General features: G+C 41.8%; 1 protein-coding gene across 10 annotated transcripts in view; it reads left to right on the top strand.

The window, feature by feature from the left end:
• ZNF280D (zinc finger protein 280D) overlaps nt 1–23,210 on the top strand; it is a 167,894-nt gene that overhangs the window by 18,402 nt on the left and 126,282 nt on the right. For 8 of the 10 annotated variants that reach the window (XR_012895788.1, XM_075897304.1, XM_025190091.2 and 5 more), the window contains 2 exons: nt 20,267–20,332; nt 20,434–20,762. Coding sequence is in view for 9 of the 10 variants with exons in the window: in XM_075897304.1 (XP_075753419.1) it covers nt 20,267–20,332; nt 20,434–20,762 (395 nt within the window). In the remaining variant the exon portion in view is untranslated. Of the gene's footprint in view, nt 1–19,033; nt 19,128–20,266; nt 20,333–20,433; nt 20,763–23,210 lie in introns of all 10 variants that reach the window. The other 2 variants (XM_075897303.1, XM_006112482.3) reach the window with 2 other exon arrangements.

Genomic DNA, 23,210 nt, shown 5'->3' with positions numbered 1-23,210 from the left:
TTGTTAGCAAAGATATGATCTAATAAATTATGTGCATTAAATTCTTTTCATTCCTGATTATCTATCATACTCTAAGGGTGCATCTACACTGCACCCCTATCTCGAAACAAGCTATGCAATTTGAGTTACGCAAATTGCATTGCTTATTTTGAGTTAATTTAGAAATAGCTTATTTCTAATTTGATGCTGTCCACATAGCACCACTTTTTCAAATAAACTGCTATTCCGAAATGTTCCTTAATCCTCGTGGAATGAGGCTTATTGGGACGTCAGAATAGCTCACCCATTTTTCGAAAGATATTTTGAAATAACAGGTATGCTGTCAAGACGTGGAGTAGCTATTTCAGGATAGTGGAAGTACAGGCAGTCCCCGGGTTACATGGATCCGACTTACATCGGATCCCTACTTACAAACAGGGTGAGGCAGCCCCACACTAGCTGCTTTCCCCCAGCAGACCACGGATACGTGAAGCTAGCGCACCCCCCAGCAGACCAGGGAGACGCGGAGCGGCTTTTCTCAGCAGACACCTCAGCTTGAGAATAAAGGACTGAGGGAAGTGAGGTGTGGGAGAATAAAACTGAGCTCTGGAGAAATGTTTGGCTAGAGTTTCCCCTACAATATGTACCAGTTCCGACTTACATACAAATTCAACTTAAGAACAAACCTACAGTCCCTATCTTGTACGTAACCCAGGGACTGCCTGTATCTCGAAATAGCACTGAAATGTAGACATACACTTTTAGGGTAACTCTCTTCTGGGACTCAAGTACAACATGGTTGCCTGCCCTTTGTTCCTCAGATTTAGTATACTTTAGGAGCTTGGTAAACATACCATTTACATGACTGAATGAAGTAATATTGTAACTGAAGTCTTGAACATGGTTGTCTTTGCAGTGAAGATTGGTGCCTGCCTGTACATACATAAGGTACATCCATTTAATTCATTCTTTTTAAAGAACTAATTAAAAAGCAAGATTTACAGTGGTAGAGAGACTATTTAAATGGTTGTACACTTCTGATAAAGGCAATTTCTCTGTCTGCAAAACACATAATCAGGGAAGGGGAGAGTACTATGATAGAAAGAAACATTTGAAGGCACCTGTGTCAAATAAGATGTTGCTATTAATAATCTGATATTGATTTACTTGAAGTAAGAGTTTGTTCATTAAGTTCTATAGTTTTCTCCTAGTGCAGGGAATGAGTTAGTTGATTGTGATATCATCAGCTGTGTCAGAATTCCATGTTAGTCCTGTACTTGGGCTTTGGCAGGTAAGTAAAGGAGAAAATGATTTTCTTTACTTAGATTGTAAAATATAAATGTGTTGGTAATCTTTTAATATCTCTGTATACTGACACGTATGTATCTATCACTTTCTGTTACTTGTTTGGGATAGCAAGTAGTATTTTAAATGCTGCTTTTGGGTGTTTTCAAAGTCCTCGCTGTTCACGTCTTAAAAATTAAAGAAGATTGATAGTACATTACTGCTGATGTTAAGATAGTAGCCTCTTTTAAAATACATACTTTTAATGGATTTATCCTGCTGAGAGTTTAAAATTATATTGGTTGAGAATCTGGTATATCAGATTATCTTCAATAACTTTGGGGGTGCTAAAGCTTGAACTGGAAAGGATATTTTTTTTAGAAGATGTTGATTGTAATTTTAAGTGAAGTTCCACATGCTGTGTCTTTGAAGCAATCCTTAAAAATAAATCTTGACCAAATTCATGTCATAATAATGTTAAGTTGTAGACTAAAGTAGAATTTTCAAAAGACCATTTAAAATAAATCGTTGAATGGCATACTAGACAGTGCTGAAGTTAATTTTCAAAAAATATTCTGTGCCGTGCTGTGTATTTTAGAGAAGATTTTATTAGTCTTTGCACTTTGTAATATAGAATAGGCTTCCTAGTTGTGCAAATCTATAATGTGGGACAACATTTCAATAGTAATATTGTGTATTTTATATATAGATGGTATTAATATTGAATATATCAATTTTGACATACAATGGTATATTGAATTTGACATACAATGGTAGTAGTATATAGGACTGGAAAAAATAATTGTGAGCTAAATTATTTTTAGTGCTTTGCATTTTCAGTTTTTATTTTAAAAAGATCTTGGAATTTTTCAGTGTTTATTTTCCAGACATTAAAATTGGAATGAAATAGTGTTTAAAAATAATAAAAACCAGGGGTTAAAAAAAAGAAAAACACAAAAATGTTTGTAATATACACATTTTACCTCTAATTGAAACTTTTTTTAATGTACAAAGGTATATTTTTATATCTTTCAGTCTCTTCTAGTTTTTCCAGAATCCTGGTTTGTGTATACATGTATAATTTTTCTTCAAAAAATCCTCACTCATGTTGAGTCTCTTGCTGTCTTGGAAGTTGTCCAGCTTTAAAAATATGTGCTTTGAAACAAAGGATGTGGGGGAAAGAAGAGGTGCACTCAAAGCTCCATTTGACTGCAGCCGGGAAGGATGCCTTAATGGCTTTCAAAAAAGCCAGCACATCCACTTTTGCATTGTCAGGGTTAGGCAAACTCACATAATTATTAAATTTCCAATTAAGATTTGAAATGTCATCTTTAGTGGAAATATTTGAAACACTGTGCCATAATGGTCATAGTCTGCTGCAAAATTCATCTTGAGCAAGGGATGCAACATCTGGAGACTTTTCAAAAAGAATCATTGGCACTAAATTCTTCAGGATTCAGATTTATGGACCCGGTTTGTCGCCCATTTCTCACAAAGTGTTTTGTGGAAAGGTTTGAATGCTTTTTGGCTGTCTTGTGTTCTGGAGTAGGAAAGATTTCCAGAAACAGCTTCCTCCCCCTCTCTCCCTGTAAGTTTCTTCTCCAATTTTTATGCTTAGTTCAGCTGAGACCTTGTCAGGGTCTGGTAAAAGTTTGTATTGGCAAATGTGTGGGCTGTAGTTTGAGAACTCCAGTGTTTCCTGTGTCATGCAGTGATTCAGTTTTCAGCAATGTGGTATGCAGAATCTGGTGGCATTTTTATTTGCCAGTCTCTTCAGAGTTTCTCCTTTTAGAACCAACAAACTGAGGATGAACTAGGAGATGCATCAGCACAGTCTGTATGTTATTTACATGACAGGCAGCAAAATACAAGTTCGTCCACCCATGTGGCACAACAGGAGTAGCTTATCGGCAGGTAGCTCTGCACTCATCTTGCACTGTAAGTTTTTAACTTGTTTTCATACATGAAAATAACACTGAATCCACTGATGCAAGATTGCATGTCTTTCATTTCATTTCATTTTTAACAGGAGCTGCTGACAGTGCAGCTTTAATCAGATGAGTGGGAGAAGTAATATGTAGTAGCTCCTGTTTGTGATTGAGTTTAGTTTTCTGTGCAAACTTTGCCATCTAGGAAGCAGAATATATGTTATTTGTGGTTATATTTTCCCAAGTTAGTTGGTGCATCTCAAACGTGTCAGTTTTCATTGCCTTGACAGAATAGCTATCAGCAGAGGAGATGAATGTCATGTCAACACAAAACAATGTGGATTTATTTGCTTTGAAATTAAAAAAACGAAAGCAAAAGATCAAAAATCAGATCTCCAAAGCATCAAGAGACTTGTAAGAAATCAAACTAGACACCACATTTCCATCAATTAATTCCATAAGATTAAATACCAAAGCATCACTATTTTCCTACAGATATTTACGGGTGATGTTGTCTGCATTAGAAAAGGGTTTTCTGCTGGACAGTAAGGTTGCACAAAATCACCAGTGGGCTCCTTTGTTATGAACAGTGGTTGTCTGTTGGAATAAAGAACACACACAAATTCATTGACACAATTATGCTCTGTACAGGCAGTCCCCGGGTTACGTACAAGATAGGGACTGTAGGTTTGTTCTTAAGTTGAATTTGTATGTAAATCGGAACGGGTACATATTGTAGGGGAAACTCTAGCCAAACATTTCTTCAGAGCTCAGTTTCATTCTCCCACACCTCACTTCCCTCAGTCCTTTATTCTCAAGCTGAGGCGTCTGTTGAGAAAAGCCGCTCCGCGTCTCCCTGGTCTGCTGGAGGGGGGGAGGGGGGCGCTAGCTTCGCGTCTCCCTGGTCTGCTGGGGGGAAGCAGCTAGTGCGGGGTTGCCTCACCCCATTTGTAAGTAGGGATCTGATGTAAGTCAGATCCATGTAACCCGGGGACTGCCTGTACACAGTTCCCTCTAAGCTGGCAGCTGCACAGCTGCCTAATAAGCCCCATGCAGAGGCTTTGGGCTGCTGCACATGGAGCTGCTGTGGCCCTTGGCCGTGGTAGCTCCCTGCTGTGGCTGGAGGAACATTCCTCTCTCCCAGCCACAACAGGGCTAGCAGGGAGCTCCCAAGGTCAGGAGAGAGTCATGCCCCTCCAACCTCAGCAGCGGTGCTAGATTAAGAAAGGGGTTATAGGGGCTGAAGACCAGTGTCCCAGGATAAGGGGGAGCCCCCCTGGGCTACAGCCCATAAAGTCCCTGTGTTCTGGGCCAGTTCTTGGTGAGGGGAGGAGACAGCTGTGCATGCTGCCACTCCACACCCACCCCCTGCCACAGCTGGAGCTGTTTTGCCTTGAGTGCTGGGCATTTCTTTCCTTACCTGGAGGGTTTGTCCCCCAGCTCACGTTGGCTGGTGGTCATGGTGGTGCTGGCAGGTCAGCATGCGCCATGTGGAACTATTTGTCCCTCTCCCCTCCACATACATATCCAAGTAGGAGCTGCTCAGGTATGTGCCCTGTTCTCTAATCTTGTGGCCCATGCCCCAGCCCAGAGTCCCAAACCTGAGCCTACTTTACCACCTTAGCTCCCCATACCCCAACCCTGAGTCTCCTCCTGCACCCTCTCAGCCAGACTCTGCAGCCTTACCCCAACCTCCTGCCCCGAGTCCACTCCCACACTACAAATCCTTCACTCCAGCCTGGAACCTCCTCATCCCCAACCCCACCCTAAAGCCTGTACCCCCAGCCAGAGCCCTCATCCTCGTCAGCCCTGTGCATCCTCCCACATGCCAAGCCACTTGGCACAAACCCCTCCATATCATCCATGTGCAGAATGAATTTTGTTATGAGCACCCATATGGAGGTGAGGTGTCACACATCATCTCCATATAAGTTCACATAAAATTCGTTCTGTGCATGGATATAAAAAATTAGGAGGAACACTGGCTGTGTCCTCTTTTCACTAAATCCTTGGTGAAAGCTCCTAGTCTAGAGCCAGCCACAGAAAGAGTGGGACTGGCCATGTGAGGCTCCAGAAGAACCTAGGCCAGTCCATTCAAATCTATAAGGAAATTGACACTACAGGAGGTAAATGGATAGATGGGGGTGTTACTTATTTTTTGACGGGTGGATTGTTTAAATCAGTGCTGTGCTAAATGGACACAGAAATAGGCAGGCACCATCTCCTTGCATGATATTAACACTGATTTTTCTGACCTCCACTGTGTTTATGTGCGCATGTATTCTGTGAAACTGCTTCAATCTCAGAGCTACAGGTTACACCAGTCATGTAAAGCTTTGTGGTTAACAAAAATAAGCACTCCAAAAATACTGAGTGGATTGATAAAGGTGTATAAATCAGTAAAAACTGAACTTTTTTAATAAAAGAACTGGTAATTTATTAGTGAAAATTGATAAAAACTGAAAATGTAGAATACTACTGGTTTTATAACTTGGGGGGGGGGGGGTCCTAACCCGTCCTTCCCCTGAAGTCCATGGAAACACTCATTTCAGTTTCCATTCACTTCACCAAGCTTGGGATCAAGCCCTAGATGACCACAGTCTTATCTGACAATATTGAAAAAATTACCATACAAGTCTAGGGAAACAAAATGAATATTAGGACGGCAACATTATTCCAAGTTTGAGACAGTGGCATTCCTTAACAAGTGTTTGGGCTTTCTTTAAATGGAGAGTTTTTATTTATAACTTGGAAAAATCATTTTCATTGACAATTTCACTGTGGCCTCTACATTTCTTTTAAACATAAAAATATTAAGAAATGTGCATGTTTTATGTACAATATAAGCACTAACCAATCGACTGTCAGCTCTGTGAAGTAGGTAAACATTGATTTCCAGTTCACAGAAAGGGAAAGTGGGAGACTGAATTAGTTAAGTGATTTACCCAAACTTACAGTTTTTAAAAAAAAAAGTGGCACAGCAAATAAGGCATAGACTATGTAACTATTGACTTAACACTAGAATGTAACATTTAACTTTTAACATTTCATGTTCACTATTTTAACATCCAGTAACCGCTGGCCAAGCAACTACTAGATGGGTAACAGAAGATCTCATTCAGACCACAGGCATCCAACTTTATTTACAAGTGAAACCTGTTCGTTCTTTGATAGTAGATAGAAAACTACATTTACAGGGATTTAAGAAAAAAGAAGTGAAACAGCAGTGGGGTCAGAGAACCAAAGAACATTAGAACTGGAAGGTCATCAAGTCCAGTCCCCTGCCCTCATGGCAGGATCCAGTACCGTCTAGACCAGTGGTTCCCAAACTTTTTGGCATCACGCCCCCTTTTTGATTTTTGAGAAACCCTCATGCCTCCCTACACAAAAAAAAAAAAAAAAAAAAAAGCAGCAAAACTTGAGGGGAAAAAAACCCCCACCACGGTGGATCCCCGAGCCAGGAAAACAAATGTCCAGTATTTTCTGAATTTTTTAACGGGATGGATCAGGCTCTTTCTTGGGAGGGGGGAGATTGATAGGGAGGGCTGGGTCGCCTCATGCCCCCTAGTTTGGGAACCTATGGTCTAGACCATCCCTGATAGATGTCTATCTAACTTGCTCTTAAATAGCTCCAGAGATGGAGATTATGGAATCTCCCTAGGCTACTTATTCCAGTGTTTGACCACCCTGACAGGAAGTTTTTCCTAATGTCCAACCTAAACTTCCCTTTCTGAAATTTAAGCCCATTGCTTCTTGTCCTATCCTCAGAGGCTAAGGAGAACAATTTTTCTCCCACCTCCTTTGTGACACCCTTTTAGATATCTGAAAACCGCTATCATGTCCCCTCTGTCTTCTCCTTTCCAAACTAAATAAGCCCAATTATTTCAGTCTTCCTTCATAGATCATGTTCTCTGGACCGTCTCCAATTTCTTCACCTCTTTCTTGAAATGTGGTGCCCAGAACTGGACATAATACTCCAACTGAGGCCTGATCAGCGCAGAGTACAGCGGAAGAATGACTTTTCATGTCTTGCTCACAACACACCAGTTAATGTACCCCAGAATCATATTTGCTTTTTTTGCAACAGTGTCACACTGTTGACTCATATTACCTTGTGGTTCACTATGACCCCTAGATCTTTCTGCAGTTGTCCACTCTAGACAGTTGCTTCCTATTATTTATGTGTGAGACTGATTGTTCCTTCCTACGTGGAGTATGTTGCATTTGTCCTTATTAAACTTCATCGTATTTATCTCAGACCATTTCTCCAATTTGTCCAGATCATTTTGAATTATGACCTCCAAAGCAGTTGCAACACCTCCCAGCTTCGTATCATCTGCAAATTTAATAAGCGTACTCTCTGTGCCAATATCAAAATTATTGATGAAGACATTGAACAGAACTGGTCCCAAAACAGACCTTTGCGGAACCCCACTTTTTATGCCTTTCTAGCAGGATTGTGACCCATTAATAACTACTGGGAATGGTTATCCAGCCAGTTAGGTACCCACGTTATAGTAGCCCCATCTAAGTTGTATTTGCCTAGTTTATTGATAAGAATATCAGGCGAGACCATATCAAATGCCTTACTAAAGTTTAGGCATGCCATGTCCACCACTTCTCCTTTAGCCACAAGACTCGTTATCCTATGAAGGAAAGCTATCAGATTGGTTTGACATGATTTGTTCTTTACAAATCCATGCTGGCTGTTACCGGTCACCTTATTATCTTCCAGGTGTTTGCAGATGAGTTCCTTAATTACTTGCTCCATTATCTTTCCTTGCACAGAAGTTAAACTGACTGGTCTGTAGTTTCCTGGGTTGTCCTTATTTCCCGTTTTTATAGATGGGTCTTTCTGGTCTGTCAGAAAAATGGAAGCGCTGTTCACTTTATGTCTAATGCTGTGTGATGCAGGAGAGAGACCACTGCCTCTGAGGTGAAAGCTGCCCTTTGATGACAGCTATGGAAGCCTGTTGGTCAAGGTGACTGGTAGCTGCTGGCTGAGTTGCTATGTCAGCTATTGTCAGGGCAACCTCAGGGTTCTATTGCTGCTGCTGTTTCTCTGTTAGCTTCTTTTTCACAGGAGTCTTGCAGTTTCTCCTCTCCATCAGACCTCAAACCCACTAGAAATTCAGCCTGTTGGCCTTATATACTGGTTGCTCTTCAAGTTAGTAAATCAGCTTCTAGTTTTTCAGCACTATCCCTGTGACATCACATTGTCAAGTGTTCTCACATGTAGGTACATATGACATACATCCATGTGACTTTTTTCTTATGACATCTAATTGAATTTTCCGCTACATCACACTGTTTCTTTCAGGGATGGAATCTTTGATTACATTCACCATTTTGGTCAGCTAGGGTGGATTTTCTAAATTTAAACTAACATTAATTTCTATTTCCAGTCTTTATCTTAAAAATAATTATTGATGTATGAAAACTAAAGGGTCCAGATACATGCTACCATTGGACAAACTGGACTATCTCTGTGCAACAGAATAAATGGACATAAAATCAGATCTCAAGAATGGTAAAATACAAAAACCAGTGGGAGACCATTTTAATTTCCCTGGACACACAATTACAAACTTGAAAGTTACCACCCTCAAGCAAAAAAACTTCAAAACCGGGCTGCAACGTGAAACTGCTAAGCTGGAATTCATATGCAAATTTGATACCATCTGAATGGGTCTGAAGAGGAACTGGGAAAGGTTCTTATTACAATAAGTAATTTTCCACTGTAGGTATTCTCACCTTATCTACATCCATGCTGATTGAATTGGCTCTGATATAACAATCCCATCTCTGTATCCCTACGTCTGTTTCTTTTTCTTTCACTTCATGCAACTGATGAAGTGAGTTGCAACTCACAAAAGCTTATGCCTTAATAAAATTGTTAGTCTTTAACGTGCCACTGGACCCATTGTTTTCATTCTTTTATGTCCAATTAAGAGAAATATAATTTTACAATATTTAAATTCTAGGTTTTTCTGCAAATTCCTTTGAGTTCTGTTTAGTATCCTAGAACATTTAAAGTAAAAAAGTTCTGTCTACACATTCGAAATACAGTGGTTAATACATCTAATGTACAAAGTGGGATTGAAGTCAGAGTAGAAGAGGAGCTTTGCTTCCAGAAATAGCACCTCCCACAGAAAATTCTTCCCATTTGCAATACAACAGCATTAGTTCAGCTTTGTCTGGAAAGGTAGAATGCTGTTTCTTGTTACCTATACAGTTTCCTACAGCCCATCTAACTACTGTCTAGTCCTGTGCTCAGAGAGACTGACAGAATTGCTGGGCATCTGGGCAAGGTGAGGGGGGCACAGCTCTGCACTCTTGGGTGTAAGGAATGGGGCTCAGGGCTCACTTCCCCTCCACCAGTCCTTCGGTGCCACCTGTTGCTCCAGTAGTGATTTTAAGTGCCTGGAGCTCTGGCTGCCACTGCAATAGGGGCGGCACTTGGGAGCCCTAGCCCCAGTGTAGTTTCTCCCACTGCACCACCCCCGTTAGCAGGTCTGCCCATGCTGCTTAATTTGGTATGACACACAATAACAGCCTTGTATGGTATGATTGTAGGCTGCTGTTGTTGGATAAAAACAATATTTTTCTTGTTATATTTCTTAAATAAAATGTAATTTATTAAACTTGCTTACTACCATATTGTGTAAATAAAATTTTGATGGTGATTAGTTGTAGTAAAAAACAAATTAAGAGTCCACGTTGAAATAACAAGCTGTGGATTGATGAGGTGGATGAAATCATCGGCCTACAAGGAATTTGTTTTCCTTTCTTAAAATATTCATTGTAAATACATTGTTTTTTGTGATATATATCTTAAGCACAAGCCATTAAATGTTTCAGACATACAGAATATGAATTAAATGTTTATACTAAAATGCCTGAAGGTGAAAATATGCTTTGTGAACTATAGCTGCCAGAATGCATTCTTTTAGTGTTCCATTAAATGGATTGAGCAAGTTCTTAGTTTGAATTCAAGAGCGGAATTAATATTGATGTTCAGATAACAAGATTTGCCAACAGATCTGCTTGAGCACATATGTTTGCAAACATAAAGCCTGGTTCTGTAACCCTTGTTCCTAAAAACAGTGTTTATTCTAAGTGAGGACCCATTTTGACAATTCAGGAAGACCTAGTGACCGAAGGCAATTCAAAAATGGAGGGAGGAGGGGAGGTCCGAGCCACCTGGGGAGACACTTGGTGACCCTTTTGAAATGTAATGGTGACCCATATTTGGGTCCCAGATCAGGGTTTCCCAATCTGTAGGTCAAGTGCTTCTGTGCTGACTAAGTGTCAGTTGAGCTTGGCATAGGCAATTAGTCCAGACCTGGAGGAAATGATGTTGGGGGAGATTAACGAATCATCTACGCAGGAAACCTTTGGGCTGGCTTGAAACCTGATTGAGCTGACATCATCCCCAGGCTCATCACCACCTTCTGGACTCTGTATGGAGACTTGAGTAGTGCCATCCTCAGCAACGGCCAATGACATGGCACCGAGAGACAAATTACGTTTAGCCAGATTCATCAGTGCTGGCAGTGTACTCAGCACCGTGTTCTTCAGCAACTCCAAATGCACCTACTCAAATCCTGGCACCAGTGACAACACATTCAGTTCACTTGCCTCCTCCCCTGTTGGTCAGACGCTGAGGCTCTCATTCTCTGCACAGGTCCTGGCACGGTAGTGGAACTTTACACCAAACATGGCCACTCCAGTGGCATCCTCTGTGTACAGTGGCTGTTTTGGGACCCCTTGGGTCTACGATCAGGCACAGGGCCTGATCCCGTTCACTCCAGACCAGGGTCTCTGTACTCCTTTCCACAGGGCACCCCTTTTGCAACACTCCTCCTGCTTCAGAGACTAGGCCTAACCTTCAGAAGGAGACCCCTAGACCACTGTTGGAGGGTCAGCTTTGCAGACCACTGCCTCTGCCCAGCCACCTTCTCCACAAAACAGAACTTCAGTAGGGCTTGGAACACCTAGTGCTGCATGAATATGTGTCTTCTCCTGGTGAGGCATTAGCAGACTCATTGCCCTCCAGGTCATCTATGGATGCCAGAGTCCATCAGGAGCTTTTGAGAAGGCGTGCCCAGAACCTAGGGGTCTAACGGAGGAGTTAGAAGATTTTGATCCTATGATGCACATTCTGACAGCTGAGGGTCCATCTAGAATGGCTTTGCCACTTAAGACCATGGTCGAGATCACAAAGATCTTCTGGCAGATCCTGGCTCCTGTCCCCTCCCACACGAGGGTGTTGAAAGGAGGTATTATGTCCCTCAACTTGGGCATGAGCACATTTTTACCCACCCTCCCCTAGTACATTGGTCATATGGAGAGACAGGGTTAGCTGGGTCCCATTACGAAGAGCAAAGAGATGAAAAAGCTTGATTTCCTAGGCAGCAAAGCTTACGCTGTTGGTTACTTACAGATTAGGATTGCCAACCAGCAGGCAATGCAGAGCAGATATGCCTACAACTCCTGGTTGGTGACGGGGACGTTTAAGGAACTTCCATTATACCTTTTCTCAATCTAGGGGAATAGTATGCTGTCCTTGATTTAAAGGATAAATATTTCCATATTTCCATTAGCCCATGCTACAGACAGTTCCTTCACTTCAGCATTGGACAGGACCATTTATCTGTTCATGGTGCTCCCATTTGGCCTTTCTACAGCCCTTAGAGTGTTCATAAAGTACATGGCAGTAGTGGCAGCCTGTCTCAGGAAATGCATCTGGACAACTGGCCGATGAAAGTTCTCTCTCCCACACCCAGGTCCAAGAACACGTAGAACTAGTGAGGGTCTCTGTCTGGGACTTATGCTCAATGAGGCCAAGTCCACCCTTGTCCCTACACAGAAGATAGAGTTTGTGGGAGCTCTCTTGGACACCACAACAGCTACGGCTTCCCTCCCCAGAGCTCCCTTCCTTGATGTTAGTGATATCCTTCTATGCCTCACTCATTACAAGTCATAAATTGCATAAGACTGCTGGGCCACATGGCAGCGAGCACATACGTTGTGTAACATGCCAGACTGCGACTTTGTCCTCTGCAGACGTGGCATGCCTAAATACACAACCCAGCTCAGCTCCCTCTGGACATGGTGGTCACTGTTCCCCCAAGTGTCATGATTACCCTGACTTATTGGCTACAGGAGGAGGTTGTCTGTGCCAGGGTTCCATTCGCCAGACTGAACCCATCTGTTCCAGCTGCTGATGGATGCTTCAGCTATAGGATGGAGAGTACATGCCGGAGATCTCAGGACTCAAGGAATGTGGTCTGAGTCAGAATTATCACTGCACATAAATGTCAGGGGACTGAGCAGTATGCCTCACATGTTGAACATTCCTGCCCCACCTACGAAACAAGTGTTTTTCAGTCTTGACAGACAATATTACACCCCCAGGGGCTCCAGGATGCAGGGGGAAGGAGAGGAAATTCAGGGGCAGCCACACACACAACCTCCAGGACCGTTGGAGGCAAAAGACTCCTCCTTACATTTCTTATCTCCCCTGCCCCCTCGGGTGCCATCACAAAGGGAATGTTGTGTTTGTTTAAGTCAAATCAAGTTAGTAGACACCTTATCCTTCCCTTCAAATGCCTGAAGGCACTTTCGACCATCATTCTGCACTTGTTCAGCCTGTAGTTGAACTGCTCCTTATTGTGGTCTAGGCTGCCTGTGTGCGGCTTCACAGGAACAAGAGATAGGCTGGGTTACCAAGAATCACTATCAGCATTTCTGATTCTGTTTTTCCATCCTGGGGGAAAAAAAGTTGCAGTGTGAATCTTTCTGAACTACCCACTGCAGAGTTTTGGTCCTAGCATGCACTGGGAACATAACCCAAAATGCAAAGTGGTGCAGGCACTGTTTGATAGATTCCCATAGTGCTTTCTTCTCCAAGTCAACTGTTGTCTCCCTAATGGACTATCTTAAATTCTTGCACACAGTGGGGATGTGGACCTTTGATATTACAAAATCAAGTGACAGATCGATCTTTATCAATTTGACCTTATCTCTGTGGACATGGCCTGAGTCATTGTCAGATGAGGTACAGCTGGTGGAGAACTGTCGGATGAAGTACAGCCAGTGGGTCACTAGAGATGGAACTTGCATGTCTTCTGCCTACCCACCAATTAGGGACACTAGCAGAGCAGGACACCAAACTGTAGTTGAAGTGCAAAGCATGTACAGACCATGTTCCAGAAACATGACATCTGTATGGATGAGGGAAGACCACAGGGAACTCGTGCAGATACCCACTCAGTCATGCAAATAATCAAGCTGGAGCTCTTAAGCTTGAATGCTGGTCCCACTTTGGGGTCAAATCTACTTTCTGGGAAAAAGAAGCTCATGGGGATGAGTACAATAATTAGCTACTCTTGTGATCTATAGGCGCATATAAAGAAGAGTGTTCATTGATGGAATGCAAGTATGGCCAAGGTTGAATGGCAGAAGTGAGGGCCTGTAGAAGGGCTTTCCTAAAATTGATAGTTCTGGTAGGGGTCCAAGGGAAAGGGGTACCCAGACATGTAGACTGGGGAACTTTACCATTATCCGAATTTAAATTGATGACCTGCTGCCAGGGACTTTTTGAGATCTTGGTATATGATGAGATTAAGATATCTGGCATAAGAAAGATGAAGATTTACCTTGTACATTTTCTCAAGCCATGAAAGTCCTCGGATACTCTTGAAACACCCTTGGCAAGCCAGACTTGAGCTAGGCTTTGAGGTATTTGCTTGCCTGAAACTTGTACAGGCCCTTTCACCAGATCAGATCTAGTTGATGCAAATAGTGAGAGATTTTGCTCAGATATTCTCCACAAGTTTGCAAAGAACAAACATGATGCAACATCATCTGGAAAAAGTGCAATGGCAACTCCATTAGGAAGAATTTCCTTTCCAAAATGGATGAGAGTCACACGAGAAGAGTTGCAGGCAGTGCTGAAAATGGAGGTCATTGGGGGGAGATCTGTTGACAGAATGCTGGTGTAAGTGGATGGTGGGAGTGAACATTCTGTACCACTTTTGGAAGGAGGTATTGGCCTCTCAATGATCTATAATGAACCAAAATTGGTGTGTCAGATATTAGGCTTAAAACTGGGGAACAAAATAATGAGGTGATGTGCTGTTCCACTTTCTACTGCCTTTTGGGATCCTTAAGAGACTTTGGGAGAAAAAATTGGCTACATGACTGAGCTTCCCTGTCATAGCTGCCACCTTCTCCTGGGATCCTTGGACCTTCTTATCCTTATTCTGAGAGAGGTCCTGACCAGGACAGAGAGAGCTACTAGCTCTGAGTGAATTCCAGTTGCCATCTGGAATGAGACACTCTTTTTCCACTATTTACCATCTGTGCCCTTTTCCTTCTTTACCTCATTTCTTTTACTTTACTATCTCCTTTTTTCTTCTAAAAGTCTGGCTTAGGGTGCATCTGCACTGCACCCGTAGCTCGAAATAAGCTACGCAATTTGAGCTGCTAACTTTTTCACCTTTCTTCAAAAAGGACAGTTATGATCATCCTAAATACCATCTTAAAGTAGGGGCTTACCAAATTCATGGCCATGAAAACCATGTCATGTACTCTGAAATCTGGTGTCTTGTCAGGAACTCTGGTCTTCTATGTACTTCTACTCTATACTATACTGATTTCACATGAGAGTCCAGCATTTCTCAAATTGGGGGTCCTGATCCAAAAAGGATTTGCAAGGTGGTCACAAGGTTATTATAGGGGTATTGCCACCCTTACTTCTGCACTGCCTTTAGAACTGGATGGCTGGAGAGTGGCAAACTGTTGGCCAGGTTCCTAGCTCTGATTACAGCACCCTGCCATCAGCAGCACAGAAATAAGGGCGGTGATACCATACCATGCCACCCTTATTTCTATGCTGCTGCCTTCAGAGATGGGCAGCCAGAGAGTGGATGCAGCACAGAAGTATGGGTTGGCAGTGTTATACCACGTCTTCTTCAGAGGTATGCCTTTGATCAGCAGCTGCTGCTTTCCAGCCACCTGTTGGCAGTGCCACTGCCACCAAAAGTGCAGAAATAAGAGTAGCAGTACTTCACCCTCTCGATAACCTTGTGCCCACTCTCACAGCTTTTAGGTCAGGACCCCTACAATTATAAAACCATGACATTTCAGATTTAAATATTTGAAATCATGATATTTCTGATTTTGAAAATCTTGTGATTGTGAAATTCACCAAAATCAACTGTGAATTTGTTAGGGCCCTATCTAGGAGAACGTAGAACAAGGGATTTTTTTTCTTCTATAGGATTGTCCACCTAAATAAAATAAGGAATGTTATTAAAATGAAAGCCTTATTTATTACAGTGAATTTCAAATGCTTTAAATTATTTTGTTGTTTTCTGTGCCTTAAATATATCTAACCTTGTATTAAATAGTTTATTTGCCATGGTGTTAAGCAGGCTTAGGTCACTATATCAAATCCTGAACCTTTGTGAACAGTTTCATTTTGCATAATTTGTCATTTTAACACTTTTGTGTCTTTTTGCCTCTCTTGTTCCATTGAATTTAATATACCATCACCTATGACCTACAGTCTTTTCACCTCATAAGGATTCCTGATGAGAGACTGTCATAGTTTTTCCAGGTTTCAGTTATCTGCATGCTGCAAAGGAAATTCACCAGACTGTTTTGCTAAATATTGTTGGGAGCCACTTACATTGACAGCCCATGTAGCTACTGATGCACCCAAAGATCCAGTTGTATTTCAGGAGGACTGACTAACTCTGGTTAACTTGTCCTTCCCAGAAAACTCAATGGCCTCGGATCCCTGCTCCCCTGTTTCACAGGATTTTGAATCTTAACAGGAACTATTGAAGAGGAATAATGCAGTATTGAACATACAAACTGAGCTTATCCAAGAGAACACTCCCAGGCTTTTGGACATTCTTCAGGCAGCAGCCACTGGAAAGAGAGCCCTCCTCCTTACTGGGTTGCTTTTGGAGACAGAAAGAATCTTACAGCATGTACCAGCCTCCTTAACACCCACAGACAAACATACAGACAAATGATGTGTCCCGATGCAAGGCTTTGGGTGCTTTTTGTTCCCACCCTTCCTCTAACTCCTTCATGGTGGGTGGTTACATCAAGAGAGATTCAAGGCAACTACCAAGAGAGAAAATCCAAGAGATTTGACTTAGGCAGGAGAAAAAAATTTTCCTCTTCTTTCCAGAGAATACTTACAAGATATTGATGCACAATTTAAACATTGGTGGGAGCGCTTTGGTGAAATTAATGAACAGATCCTCACAAAAATGTAAACTCAACTTCATCTGAAAGAGAGCCTATCAGAAAACAGGAAGGTGACAGTTGAGGAAGTGATATGTATAGTCCAACATTGACCAAATGATGCAGCCACTGGTCTTGACAATATTTCATCAGAACTCCTAAAGAGTTGTAGTGGCTGGATTTAAGTTACTAGCTTAATAGAGCTGTCTTAAAAAGTTTGGGAAACCAATAATTTTCAAGAAAATTAGAAGAGGGGATGTCTTACCCTTCAAAAAGGAGAGTCATCAGCTTGCTCAAACTATGAGAGAATAATATTGCTCTCCATCCCAGAAAAGATGTTTATGATTATGCTATTGTACCATCTGAAATGTATCAGCCAAAAAATGACACCAAGCCAGCGTGGATTCTACACTGGCAGATCTAAAATCTGTCCTATATGTGCTGTGCAGAATGTTAATGAAAAATGATAACAGAAACAAAGGAAGTTTAATACTGCATTGATAGACGTTGCAGTTCTTTTAGCTTGGTGCAGAGGAATCAGCACTGTGGATACTGTTATGAGTTTGGAATCATAGAACACTGGAACTGGAAGGGACCTCAGGAGGTCATCGAGTCCAGTCCCCTGTACTCATAGCAGGACCCAGTACCATTTAGACCATCTCTGATAGATGTCTATCTTACCTGCTCTTAAATATCTCTAGAGATGGAGTTTTCACAACCTACCTAAGTAGCTTATTCCTAAGGAGTTGAGCTTGCTGGAGTGCCTAAGTACTTAGTGTGCTTGGTGGACGAACTATATTACAATTTGTTTAGCTTTGGGAGGGTCAATAGTTGTATTTTAAATTGGCTTTCAGTAGAATCAGGGATGCATTTTCTCACCTATGTTATTTATAGCAGTAGTTCTCTACTTTTCCATACTACTGCATCCTTTTCAGGAGTCTAATTTGTCTTGTGTACCCCAAGTTTCACCTCACTTAAAAACTACTTGCTTACAAAATCAGATACAACAATACAAAGTGTCACAGCACATTATTACTGACAAATTGCTTAATTTCTCATTTTGTCTGTATGAAATTTTAGTTTGTACTGACTTTGCTACTCCTTTTTATATAGCCTATTGTAATACTACGCAAATGTCTAGATGAACTGATGTACCTCTCTGGAAGTCTACTTTGTATCCCTTGGGGTACATGTGCCACTGGTTTATAATTCTAATAGATGATCTTGTGACAAAGCTGATTGAGACCAAAATAGGTGGAGTGAAATTTAAAGATGAAGTATGTAGATGATACTACCTTTCTTGCGGAGACCGTTCTTCTTAACATATGCGAAACATGCCTCTGATGGCATGTGATCAGGATTCATCACCAAATTTGGTTAGTTGATTGATTGGATCGTTAACTTCTCTTCCTTAGACTGTGTACTGATGAGTGCAAGGTGAATGTTGATCCATACTCCCTGAGAGACCATTGACAAACCACAACTAATGTCAGAAGAACTGCAAAAAACTGCAGAAGCTATGGGACTTAATGTCAGTAATGAGAACCAAAGACGTGTACCCATCTTATAAAACCGATACAAAAGACCTCCTGACACTGAATTGGTACAGTTTTGTCGGTCTTGATAATTGATTTATAGCAAGAGGGTTTGTTTATGACTGAAAAAATTACACGTAGATTCAGTCTTGTGTCTGTCATTTCAACATCTTCAAAAACCTCTTTAACTGGCAGAATGCCTGTGTAACAACTAAGATACATGTGTTCAACGTGGTAGTTCTGTTGTATGGAACAGAAACATGGCTATTAAACACCCGTGGAAAGGAAACAACAGTTCTGAATGTCAAAAATTATGATGTTTCAAAATCTGTTTAACTTTTGTTACAAAGGAAGAAATACTTACTTAGATAATCCTGGCAAGTTGTAGTTTTGCTCCTCTTGAGAACCAGGCGGGTGCAATGGGATGAAGTAATGTTCACAACAAGTACACTTTTACAGAAGGTTTATAGAGCTGAGTTGGCAAGAAGTAAAGCACAAACCTGACCAAGAATGTGGATGGAAGATGCAATTTTGAGGGATTTAAGACGGCTAAACCTTTCCAAATGGAATTGTTAGGAAAACGTGATTTTAAACTGGGATGCAATGTCATGTCTGAAGATGTAAAGGAGTTATGGGCTTTCTTGACAGAAGGCTGCTTGGTGGTCAAGACATCAGCACAGTTGTTTCTCAATGTGTTAGATGCTTTTTACAGAGGATTGGCCATTAAAATGTAGCGATGCTTGTAGTTTTCCAAATGGACTACATCTATGAATCAGGTCTCAAAGAACAATTACACTGCAAGAAAATTACCATTTTTTCCCCTCCTGGACCTTTTTCCAAACAGTGCTTAGATAGTGAGTTCTGCTGGTTTTGTGGTCAAGGTAAATATATATACCCTATCATAGTGAGCAGTTTGCCTCTTTATTTTTGGTTTTCCTTATGTAATGTCATCCAGATGAGTACTGGTATGATAAACTTCTGCTCACTATACTGGATAAGACCAGTGGTCCAACTAGCCTGCTCTTTTATCTCTAACAGTAGCCAGTGCCAGTTTTTTTTCCAGAGGAAGAAACTCTTCAATAAGCACCTGAAGCATCATTTTCACCCAGGAAAAGCTTCTTTTAGCTACCAGGTAGGCTTTTGCCCAGAAATTAAAAATTAAATATTTGTTGTTACCCTTTTATATTCTTGTTAGTTATATAAATATCTAATCTTTTTATAAATCCAGCTAAATTCTTGGCCTTAATCATATTTTGAGGGTTAAACTGACTTTCGCTGCTTGTGTCTTTTGTGTAAGTGTTCTTTTCTTGTTTTGAATTTGCTACCCTTCTGTGTCCCTTTTATAAGTGAGATTGACTAGATGTTCCTGAACTACCGTCTCTATACCATTTATTAATTTTATATTTCTATGATTTTTCCCTTTTATTCATCTGCTCTCTAAGGTAAAAGATTCCAGTCTTTCCAATGTCTTCATAATATGTTTCCGTGTTCATAATGTTTGACTGTTTTTGTATCTCCTCTATTTCCTATCTTAACTTTGAGTTGTAGTGACTAAAACTGAACAATATACAAGGTGAGAGAATGCTGTTTATTTATATAGTGGTATTTTATATTTTGGTAGTACCTCTCTGTCTTGTTCCTTGAACAGCCTAATATATTATTTGGCTTTTCACCTGTGTTGGAGATTGAGCTTTCTGCAATGATATCACATCCTTTTTGTAAGTTGATACTGTTTAGAATAAGTGGTTCAAATTATTCCTCCTGATGGGTCTTAAAAAATTGTCAAATGCAAAGTAATCAGTAATTAATTGGGGGAAGGAGCAAGGAGTTTGCTTCCCCTTTTTGGATTTTTTTTTTCAGAATTAAACTTTTTCTAAGATAATTTAGGAATGTATTCACTTCTAATTTGTTTCGATTGTCTTCATTAAATTTTGGTACAACACAGCTAAATATTTACGGATTAGTGTATGAAAGTTTTGCTTTCTTAGATACATTTCTAGAGAACTAAAGTTTGACATGATTTGGTGAATTAACTGTCTCAAGAGGAAAAATTAGGATCAAGAGCTTTCCACAAATAGGCTGATAAAGCAGTTTGATGTACTGGATATTTATTTTAGAAATGGCATTCAAGTTTGTATTTGAAAAAAATCTGTTGGCTTATGGTACCTCACAAATGTGAATGCTGATTTTAATTTTTGTTCTTATTTTAACTTCACTTCAGTTTTTAGTAATTTGTCACTGGAATTAAGACATAAATGTAACTTTTAACAGATATATTGAACAGAGTCAACCTCAGCTCATCACGAACGGGGATACAGAATGGTGCACCTAGTAGAGGTACTACATTGTCCTAATATGGTAATTTAAAAAAAAACAACCTTAATGAAACATCTAATTGTAATACTATGTATTGATTATTCTGGAATTCTGTGTAACAGGTACAGTTACTACATTCAAGCCTGCAAGTCAACACTATATGTCTCCTGCATCCACTCCTGGTGCTGTCGCTGTTTCACCAGTCTTTCAGTCTGTGTCCAGACCGGTGACTATTTCAGGAACTTCGCCAACTCCACAGAGACCTGTTGCTGGATGTTTATCAGTGCAGCAGATACCTGGGTCAGATTCTGAAATACAGCCTGTTAGCAGTCCTGTAACCGTTCCTGTCATGATACAGCCAGTATCAAGAAATATTACAGTTCCTGAAATGGCTCCACCCATATTGAGGCCAGTAGCTACAGTAACAGCACAACCTGTAATATTAAATGAGGTAATTTTTTTTGTGGCTTATAAAATTCAAGAATCAATTACAACTAAATTAACGAAGTACAAAAAAGTGGTAATTGCTTATTGTATGTTCACTTAATTTCAGTGTGAAGAAGCTTGTCGTTTTTGTAGAAGTTTACTAAGCATATCATGACACATAAGTAGGGATGTTAGCGTGTAGTTGTTCACATGATTAATTGAAAAGCCTGGGCTTATCAGTTAAAGCTAATGACTACATGCAATGCCCTTGCTGCCTTGTCTCTATCAGGAGCCAGCTTTGAAACCAGCTCCCGCCCAGCCGACCACTCCCCTCCCACCTTTGATACAGAGACAGTGGTGAGGGTGGGGTGTGGGGGTGGGGGAATGGGAACTGGTACTTGCGGGGAGCCAGCTTTGAAGTTGGGTCCCTGCAACCAGTGGCTCCCACCTCCCGCCCACATGTAAATGACTATTGGCTGAAAATTTCAGCAGATACACGTTTATACAAATAAACGCATTTTATTATCCCTACACACAAGTTCCTTTTCAGGAATTTTAGTATTAAATGGGCTTTTTACTACACTGTGTTTTAAAGTTGTTTTTCAGAGACTTTGGCAGCTGATTAACTGTACACAGGAGTAATTACATTGTCTTCAGGACAATGTATTTTTGTGTATAAAGTTCTGTATGTGCAGTTTGCAGGATCTGGGCTTTAGTATAACTTTGATCTGTATGTTGTAATTGAAAAAATAATTAATTATTCATATTTTAATTTTTTGCAATGTTTCCCATTGTTTTCTTACAAGGTTGAGATTTGAAATATTAATATAAACTGAGTGAACAAATTGATAGTCCAATCGCCTGATTGTAAGGCGTTGACTTCAGTATGTATTCTAGAGTTTGCAGTGCCATTATTTTATCTCAAGTTTAAAAAGTTGCAAATAAGGTATTACCTAGGTTGTGTGTAGGTTATAAAACTACATTGACCTAAGTTATGTCACTTTACTGCAGTGATTCTTAAAGTGTGATCCACGGACCACTAGTGGTCCGCAGCCACCTTACAGGTGAGGTGGTGCGCGGCTTGAGCTCAGCCCCTCCCCCCCCCCATGCAGTGGGGAGCCCTCTTTGGCTTCCCTCAGCAGGCGGGTGAAGGGGAGGAGGTGCAAAGGGGAGGGGGAGATTTCCCCTGTTCTAGAAATGGTGGGGGAGGAAGGAGCTCAAACAGGGAGAGGCTGCAAGTAGGGGGGGTTTCTAAGAAGGATTTCTCTGAACTACTCTGTGCGTTTCAGACTGGTGGTGCTGGGCTTGGCACAGATCCTTCCCATCAGCTCATTAAAGGGAAATGGCATGGGTTGGGGGAGGAAATACAAAGGGGCTACAGTGCTGGCTGGGCTATGCAGGAGGCAAAAGTTGGGGGCGGGAGCACTGCGTTTGCTCCATGCAACCTGTAAGCTCTGGGCAGGCTCTCACCGCCCATTCGCTTTTCTCCTGCAAGCATGGTGAGTAGGCTGCAGTCCTAGGTTTGCAAACAGCATTCAGCAGGGGTCTGGAAAGTGTCAACTCCCTTTGCTTTGCAATTTGGATTTCTTTGCAGTGCTGGCTGGTGGGTCTAAACCGGGGGCGGGGAGGGGGAGCCTCCTTCTTACAAAAAGGCAGCGAGGGATGGTAGTTTGGAGGAGAGGGGGTGGTGCACCGGGTTATGTGCAAAATCTGGTACATTTGGTAGGAGCAGGTCCCAAGGTCCCAACATAGCACGCTTCTTTGGGGTCAGGGAGTTGTAACGATTCAAGGGAGTGGGCCTCGGAGATGGGGAAGGTGGGAAGGAACATACTGCTGCACTGTGGATTGGCCTGCGCTGGTGGAGCCACGAGCCCTGGGCTTTCCCCAGCTGGCTTACTGTGGGGACAGCAACACGCCCCCATCTCTGCACCCTGGGCTCGCCTTTCAGCCAGGTGAGCACAGCAAAGTGCCAGAACTGTGGCTAACCCTAAGGAAAGATTCCCCTCTAGCCACTCTGAGGCTACAATGCCCAAAGGAAGAAGTGAGATGCCTGATTTTCTTGAGGTTGGTTCTGCTTGGAGCCAGGGGATGGAGCCAGAAGGCCTCCTGGGGTCTCTTCCAACCCTCCTCTTCTATGGTTCTATGTCCCCTTTCTATGTCTGCAAAGGCTCCCTGCTGCGTGGGGAAGAGGGCTTGAGCTCCTCCTCCATACTGGGAATAGAAGCGTAGTGACGCGCTGTCAGGAGGTAATGAGAGAGGTGGGAGTGCAAAGCCAGGTAAGCCCCCCCCTTCATACCCAGCCCCCCGTGCCAAGACCCCACACACCCAGCTTGCTCCTACACATGCCCTCCTGGCCAGACACCCTACTCCCAGTGTGCTTCTGCATCCTGCCTCCCATCTAGACCTCCGACCCTCACCCCCTGCTGTACCCCCATCCCTATCCCACTCATTGGCAGCTCTGTCTTGTACACTG

The sequence above is a fragment of the Pelodiscus sinensis genome, chromosome 14 (assembly GCF_049634645.1).
Source record: "Pelodiscus sinensis isolate JC-2024 chromosome 14, ASM4963464v1, whole genome shotgun sequence".
NCBI classification, from domain to species: domain Eukaryota; kingdom Metazoa; phylum Chordata; order Testudines; family Trionychidae; genus Pelodiscus; species Pelodiscus sinensis.
The sequence above is the reverse complement of the archived record's forward strand: the minus strand, read 5'-3'. Positions and strand labels throughout refer to the sequence as shown.